This window comes from Apodemus sylvaticus, chromosome 19 (genome assembly GCF_947179515.1).
Source record: "Apodemus sylvaticus chromosome 19, mApoSyl1.1, whole genome shotgun sequence".
Lineage (NCBI taxonomy): Eukaryota > Metazoa > Chordata > Mammalia > Rodentia > Muridae > Apodemus > Apodemus sylvaticus.
Genome location: NC_067490.1, coordinates 45,039,813 through 45,048,483, shown reverse-complemented (window position 1 = coordinate 45,048,483; position 8,671 = coordinate 45,039,813). Strand labels below are relative to the sequence as shown.

General features: G+C 49.2%; 1 protein-coding gene across 1 annotated transcript in view; it reads left to right on the top strand.

Annotated features, from left to right (window-relative positions):
• Armc2 (armadillo repeat containing 2) overlaps positions 1–8,671 on the top strand; it is a 110,761-nt gene that overhangs the window by 18,144 nt on the left and 83,946 nt on the right. Inside the window, exons 4-5 of the mRNA XM_052164297.1 lie at positions 341–512; positions 7,014–7,203. Of these exons, the coding sequence (XP_052020257.1) occupies positions 341–512; positions 7,014–7,203 (362 nt within the window). The remainder of the gene's footprint in view (positions 1–340; positions 513–7,013; positions 7,204–8,671) is intronic.

The window sequence follows — 8,671 nt, the reverse complement described above, 5'->3', positions numbered from 1 at the left end:
TGTATATGTGTATTGTATGTCCTTTTTCACATGTGTGTGCATGTATATGTATATGTATGTATGCATATGTGCATGTGTATTATGCACATGTGCACATGTGTATTGTATGCATATGTTTATATGTGTGCATGCAGGTATATGTACATGTATGTGTGTGTGTATGTGTGTGTGTGTACATATTATGTAAAGTAAGATGGGCCAATGAGACAGTAGACCCAGAGGTTCCATTGAGGTCAAGCTAGAGTCCTAGCAGGTGTTGGTCAGGTCCAGGGTGGTGGTGGAGGTAAGCCTAATTTGAGACACAGAGACTCATGACAATTGTTCAAAAATTTCTTTGCAGAAACCCAAGGCTCCAGCATCTCCCAGCACAGAGGAGGATGCCTGCCTCTCCTTCCCTAAAGCTCCACTGGACCCTGCAAAGATAAGAAAAATTAGCGGGGCCCGTGCACGCTTCTACAGGGCTGCATCCCAGGGAATGCTTCTGCCTGACAGATCCCCTCCTGCTGCCCACTGTAAGGCCCGTGACACCCGGCAGACCCACACAGGCACACAGCTTGAATGTGCATGCAAAAGCTATTTTTTAATGTAATTTTTCCTGGTCCTAGATGGTTCTTACATGAACTTAGACTTTGTTAATACTGGCCAAACCTTAGCTAAGAGCATTATTTACGTATTTCTTTCCAGTTATTTATAAAGAATATCTAGATACCACTTGGGAAAACACATTACTCGGTAAGAAAAGAGTATTAGGGTAAGTGTTTTCAAATGGCTCACATATATCCAAAAGAAGTAATTTTTAGGATGGAGTTTAAAAAGTCATTAATTTCATTAGAACTCAATTAGCATCGGGCCACTCAGTGGATGATGGTGTCTCCCACCAGCCCTGACAACCTGAGTCTGATCCCTGGAACCCAAGAGGTGGCAAAAGAGAACTGACTCCTGAATGCTGCCCTCTGACCTCCATACCTGTGCCATGGCCCCTTAAGTAGGCACACATACAATAAATAAAAAAAAGTATTAAAAACTATTTTTAAAAAGTAATGAGAATCCTGAGTGTCATCATATATACCGACCTGGCTTTAAAAGCTCTCCACCGACCTGGCTTTAAAAGCTCTCTGCCGACCTGGCTTTAAAAGCTCTCCGCTCAGCCGGGCGGTGGTGGCGCATGCCTGTAATCCCAGCACTCTGGGAGGCAGAGGTAGGTGGCATGTGTGTGTGCGCACATCTGAGGGACTTTCACGCCTGCTGTGTGAGTACTGGCCACGTGCCTAGACCCACAAGTGGAGGCAAAGATGTCGCCTTATAAGGAGCATAGCAGGTGGATCAATGCTACCCAGGCCCAGGCAGGCTCCCAGCCACAGGGACAGAAGGATCGGTTGGGGGGATGGCAGGAGGTTTAGTGGATAACACTAACATTGAATGAAGTAGAACACGAGTAATGGACCTCTCAGGATCGACAGCAGGTAGGGTGAGTTCTGTGTCTGAAGTCGTCAGTTGTTGAGCCGGTTGGTGTTCTACTGCAAGCTGCCTTCTCCCTCTTTGCGGTCAGCAGTGTGGAAAGCTTTAGCGGAAGCTGACTGCGCCCGGGCCTTCCTCATTCCGGGTGGATGAGGAGGGGTTGTCCCATCGTGACACCGGTGGTCTAAAGCATCCACCTGGGCTGCACGTCTCCATCTTTGCGTCCTGCTTGCTTGGCTTGCAGACCTTTATCTGAGATGGTACTGTAGGACCTCCTTTTGGGGAGACCCCCCACTCCATTCCCGGGATAGCGTACACCCAAGGAAACACGAGAGACCGACTTGATGCAAATGCATGAGGTAGTTTATTATCAGAGCTCTGGATCGACACGTATCTCACACGGGAGACAGAGGAGTCGACCCTGAGGCTCAAAAGTTTGGGGTTTATATAGGAAAAGTCAGGGGGGCTGTCAGGGGGGTTTGGTGCAGTTACACATGATTTGCTGATTCAAACATTGGCGGGGGGGGGGGGGATTCTGGCGCGCATAGCAGGAAGGTCATTTTAAACTGCATCCAAGGACAGGAGACAGGAGACTCCAGTCCAGATAGTGTATGACCCATAGGAGTTCTCCCCCACCCCCCCACCCCCCGCATGCCCCTTATTTTTTATGGCCGGTCTGTTTGTGGAATGGCTCAACCACAACCTTGCTTCAAGGTCCCAACTCCCTTCAGTACCAACAGTTAGAAGGTAGCAGGACCTCATGGAAGGAAGTCATGTCTTCTTGTGGGAAAGCAGGTGTGGTGGTACTAGGTCTCCTTTCATGGCAGAACGATTGGTCATGAAAGACCCGAAAAAAACCAACGGCACCCCAGCGCCCCACGCCTCGGAAGGCGACACCCAAATCACTCGCGAGAAACGGCTGTGATGCCATAGCAAGAGGATTTTTATTCCAGAGCTCTGGGGTCCACAGCCGTACACCGCACAGGGGTAGAGGACTGTGGACCCCGTGCAACTGAAGTCAGGGGTATTTAAAGGGGAAAAATCACAAGGCTAGGGGTGGAGGACAAATCATGCACAGGACGCACAGGACGGGAAGTACAGAATGAGCAAGTCAGGCTATAGTTTATGCCTTAAGGAAGGTTAGAGATTATCTGGAGCAAACATCCTTGGGGCACTGTATAGTTAAACATTGGGCCAGTCATCAGAGGTGTCAAGAATGTGGTGAGCTAGTTCCTGGGACAGGCTATCTCTTGAGGCCAAAGGTCTCAAACTGAGGGCGGAAAGGCAAGTTACTCTGTGCTGGGCTAGTTGTTAGTGGTCCAAAAATATTGAGTTGGGGTCTCTCAGTCCACATACACCCCAACTCACTTCAGGAAGTTAGTTCCCCATTGGGTTATAGAGGAAGAGGCAAAATCATACCATGATGCTATATGTATATACTATGATGTATGAGGCAGTCTGAAGTCCTCTTTTGTCTCTGTTCCAATACAGTCTCCGAGTCTGTTATTTGTTGAGCTTAGTGCAGGGTACCATTCTAGACTAGCAGAGTCCTGTCCTCAGAGCATCTTCAGCTAGGGATGGCAGAGAATGGATGCCAGAACAAATACCTGAGACTGAGGGGGGTCTCACAGGCTGTGAAGAAGATAAAGTAGATAACAGGATGCCGAGTGGCCGTAATTTCCTTTAAGTCAGGGGCCTTGTTAAGGTGCCTTGGAGAAGTGACGTAAGAGTTGATGTGTTCCTTAACAACACTGAGGCAGCCATGGACGACCTGTGGGCAGAGTGTCCATGTCAAAAGACAGGCAGGCAGAGAGGCCCATCCTGGGTGTGAGCTCAGCAGCTGAGGACGCTAGCCATTGAAGGGGTCCGGGGAGCTAAGCTGGAAGGCCGTGCAGGTCCTGGGAACGCGCACAGCAGCCGCCATGATTCTGCCCACCATGCAGGGTCAGGACAACAATCAAGGCAGGGACAACGTGGCTTGTGGTTTTAGTTGACGAGCAGATCTCCATTGTAGCTACACCAGAGCGTTACCTGAAGGACTTTAGTCTAAAGTATAGAAATGGTCCCCAGAATGGTCTTCCTGAGGAATCTTTCCATCTTTCTACTGCAGGTCTAGCAGACCAGTAGGGATTAGAAACCATAAAAGGAAATTACTTGCCAAAGGAGGAAGGAGCCCAAGGTCTCTTACAGATGAGCTTGCCTACACCTGAGTTCCTTAGGACGGCACTTGCTCTCTTGCTCCTGTGGAGGTGAAGGTGGCCAGAGAGAGAACCCTTCCCACTGTCCTTGTCCTCCGTGCTTTCCCTCTCCCTGCTGAGCATCCTGGCCTGAAGGTCACAGTACTTCCAGTCCCTGGCCGGACGCCGGTGCCTCCCAATGCACTGGGATGGGCCTTTGTTCCAGCCCTTTACCCACTCAGCTTGGCAGGGGCCCATATCTCTGATTTCTGTGTCTACTCTCAGGAAATAATGACAGTAAGAAGCCATTGTCATTTTAAAAGCACACATCAATTAAAAAAAAAATACTAGACCTGCCCCACCCTGGAATCCCTGTCATTTATGCAGGCAATACGTTCTCCATTGTCTAGAAAAGATGCGGGGTTGGGTCACTGAGGCCCCAGAGCCACCCAGAGCTTGGAGACCTAGGGTGTGCCCTGCCCTGGGTGTGAAGTCATTTGTAGCTGACACTCATGGGTGGGTGGGGCTTGGGTGTGGTGGCAGATTTGGAATTCTTGGGTTGAGAATGGGAGATGGGCAGAGGCTGTGCGGTCATCCTCTTACGCTCAGGCGGTTCCAACACTTAGTGGTGAGGGCAGGTTAGAACCTGTAGTTGATACCTCCCCATGTATACAAACCGGAGGCCTCGGGGCAGACGCTGCTGTAGCCCAGTCCCTGCCACATTTTCCATCACAAGCACTCTGATGCTTCCTAAAGATGGACTCCTAGAGCCTTTAGCACATCCTGCCTCATCCCTGCCTTGCTCCCTTCAGATTCGTTCTCAGCCCTTTAGCAGGTTGAAGGGTTTCTACACAAGACCTTGGGAATTGTCAACAGAGTCTGGAGATCTCCCAGACACTAGTGCTGTGAGCGGGTACCCTTACCCCCCCGAAATCAGAGGACCACAAGAAACATTCATATTCCATGTCCCATAAAGCGTTAAGAGGTCCTGAAGGAAGAACCATCAGATAACATCCCCAGCCCATGTTCAGAATCCTTCAGAGGACCTCTGTGCCTCCCAGAATGATGACCACACTCATGGAATGAGTTCCAGAAAATTCCAGAGGATGCTGCTGGCAAAATGTTAACAGCTGCTCCTTGGAAGTAGGTCGAGAGTTCAGGCAAGTCCGGGAGGCACTGCCCATTCCTGGCCCTGCAGGCCTGTGCTCAGAATCAGGCTAGAGAGGCAAGAAGGCCGTTCCCGAAAGAAAGATGTTCGGTGTTTATCCAGCCCCAGGCTCCCACACTGACCTGGCTGTGGAATCTCTCAGGAGCCCAGTTGGCCAAATACCAGTCTGCGCTAAAAGGCAGGAAACCTGTTCTGTAAAGATCTGGACAGAAAATATTTTAGGTCCGGTGGCCCATTCCATCTCTAACATATTCAACCCTGCCATTACAGTGTGGAAGCAGCATTCCCGATTTATGGCTCCTGAAATTTGAACTTTGTGTGTGATTTTCATTTGCCCTAATATATTGTCCTTCACTTTATTTTCTCCACCACACCCCACCCTAGCCACTCAGAATTATGAAAGGCCATCTTTATGGTGCAGGTTATTATAAGGCACAAGGCAGGGCTGGAGAGATGGCTCAGTGGTTAAGAGCACTGACTGCTCTTCCAAAGGGCCTGAGTTCAAATCCCAGCAACCACATGGTGGCTCACAACCATCTGTAATGGGATCTGATGCCCTTTTCTGGGGTGTCTGAAGACAGCTACAGTGTACTTACATATAATAATAAATCTTTGGGCCAGAGCAAGCAGGCCTGGAGAGAAGGAAAAGTGTCCGAAGACAGCTACTGTGGGAATAATGACAGCTTCCAAGATACGGGGACGGCTGGCGGAGGTGGGAAGGCTGAGTGATACACGCACATTTCAGGGCTGATGCTCAGGCGGCCACCCCTGAACCCAAATTTGGCAGAATTTAAGCGCAGGCCCTTACCTCAAACCAAGAGCCCCGAGCCAGGCAGGCAGCTGTGGGTGGTGACCTGGAGGTGCCACTCGTGCTCTGAGGTCCTTTGTCACTTGACATCACTTTTGGGTTCTAACCTGGGTCGCCAAAGCCAGAGTGTGTTGCTTTGGAAGCAGGGCCTGGGCCGGCAGGTAGAAAGGGGCTCTGTGGCCACTAGCTTTGGTTCGCTAGTTTCTAAATCAGTCTAGAAAAACTTGAAAGCGTTTATCTCCACAAAGCTCACTTCACCTCAAGCCCCATCTGCACTGGGGACATTTATCCCATCTTCCCTTTGGACGAAGACTCGCAGACTCGTCCAGTGGCAGGCGGATGAGCTACCCAGGTGTCCCTTTGCTGAAAGGAAAGTTGTGTTTTCAGTGTAAGAATCTGGCACGCCTAAACTCAGCCTGTGTTTCGTTTTAGGGCTGTGCTGGGATCTTGCTAGACTGTCCGCCCCTCTTAGGAACCCTTCTTCCTAACGGGTCATGTTCCTGTGGGGACCCTATGACCAGCAGCCCTCCTCCAGGACCTCTGTCTAGCTCTTCCCCCAACACTGTAGGCATGCCCCTGCTTCAGAGTCTCTGTGCCAGCGCCAGCTGCTCAGGCTACTCTGAGCACTGTCAGTGGTCCACTTCCCTAATCTCCCACCTCCTCCACTCCTCCCCTCCTCCCTCCTCCCCCTCCTCTGCCCCCTCCTTTCCCCACCTCGCAGCTGAAACTGCTTTTTGTCTCATAATCCTCTCCATTCTTTCCCACTTTTCTTCTACTGATTTTGGTTTGCTCTTACTGAAGCATATTAGGTACTTTATTTTGTATACTATTTATAAAAAGACCTCCATAAGACCTGTAAATAGGGAAATCTCTTGTCACTGACCTATCATTTATACTTGACACTCTATAAATTATATTCCTTTGGTTTTTTTTTTTTAACACTAAATCTCATGTATCCCAGGGTAGCCTAGAACTTGCTATGTGGTAAAGGCTAACCCTGAACTCCTTAACCTCCCTCTATGTCCCAGTTGGCTGGGATTACAGATGTCAACCATAAATTATTTGCAAATAGAAAAAGTAGTCACATTATCTTTAGGAAGAATTATTGTCATGGAGCCCAGGAGTACTTAAGCAGGAAAGGCAGTTTATAAACTTAAGTTCCTGTATCTTCCTTCAGCGTGACTCCAAGCCGAGAGTTAACATCCTGTTCATTTTTTTAAATTCACATAAATGATGGTGCCTAGCCTAAAAACTACAGTAGAGTTGTATTGTGCACAGAAACGTGTCGGCCATAAAAATCTCCAGTCTTGATTTCAAGCAAAACTTTTATACAGATCCACAGGCTGCAAACAAAACACTAAAAGTAAGAAACACACTGAGAGAGCTCTCCTTGCTATTTCAGCAAAGACTGTGGAGGAATCCAGCAAAACGGTTAGCGTGGGGAGTTCTACAGCCAGAAGGAGTGGGACTCATTTAACAGCCTCCAGTGCCAACAGCCATTTAAAGAGTCCCCCACTTCTCACCTGCGACCAAGGCTTCCGAGAAACCACAGAGGAAGACGCGGCCCGACTGTCTCAGCTCCGACATGGAGGGTCAGTATCTCTGTTGTGGAGTGTTGGGTCAGGGTAGCCACCGGCTCTCACCGGTTCTCTGACTTGTGTAGAAGACTGGTTTGCTCTAGCTCTCTTATATAAGCACAGTTTAAGTTAATGCACAGGAGGAAGTTTTTCTCCTCATGGTTGGCTGGGGTTGGTTCTCCATCCCCTCCTAGTACATCCTTAGAAACCCTGCACAACAGTCACAATGATGCCTCCCCAGGGCTGTCAGATAAAGGTGAGGTTGGATGGTTTCAGCTGGTCCGAGCGACTGCTCAGTGGGCCTTCTGTTTGTGTGTTATTTGGGATTCCTGTTGGGCCTGGAGACTCCTGTGACCTCTAGTGCTTTAGTCCACGGTTGTAAACTCCACAGGCGTGGACACTTACTTCATTCTCCAGTAGAAACTTGGTTTAAATGTTTATTATGCTAGCTAGTAGCTAAAACAGGAGCATCCCGTGGGGTCCATTTGGACATGAATGGTTGGGAATTATTTTATTTTATGGATTCTTCTTATATACGGCTTGCCAGAAACACTTTCTTACCACACTCAGGGCTTATGGAGAAAAACAAAACAAAACAAAACAAAACAGCACACCGTGTGTGGCCCGCATTCATTCTTACCCTGCCGCTTTACTAAACCTTAAATCCAGAGGTCGGCAGAGCATCCTATAGAACAGAGAGAAGAGGCTGTGCTTCCCAGACCTGGTCAGAACTGATGCTCAGATAAGGAGGATCACTCACTTACAGATCTCCTTTTTTTCCAGAACTTTCCATTGGGTCATCATGGACAACTGCCCAGTTCAAAGTTGTTTAACAAGATTGAATTCCACAGGCCATTTTAGGACCCAAGTCCTTGCTGCTCTCAATTTAGATTGTAGAATCTGATGTTGGCTCTTCCACCCAGACCACCAACCCCCCCCTCCATCCCCAAAGCGGTCGCTGTCAGCTTGTCAGTGTAGCTGAACTGACCTTGTCTGCTGACACAGCCCAAAGAGTATCACACGGAGAATGTGTATCAGGCAACCTGGAAGTCCTTGGGATGTTGCTGTGCATTCAGGACGTTTTTCAAATCGAGGGAAAGATAGTGTAGCCCCTTAAGTGGGAAGAGAACGGCGTCAAATCGGGGCTCTGGGAGTTGAGCGTGGGACATCAAGCAGGCCCTTGCAGCGGCGGATCAGAGAGGCGCAGGCTGTGGAGCCCATCACCCCAGCAGGACAGGCAGCAGGGCTTGTGGCCCACAGGAGAAGAGAGCATTTATCCCGCAGCATCCATCCTTATGGTAATGCAAACTGACTAGGCACTAACTGACAAGGGCCAACTCCATTGTTTATTCCCGTGAAACTTCAGATGTTGCGAAACAATCACACACACACACACACACACACACACACACACACACACACACGCACGCCACAGTTCATTATGCCTCTGTCTTTCTGGGACAGCACGGCATCTTAGTGACAT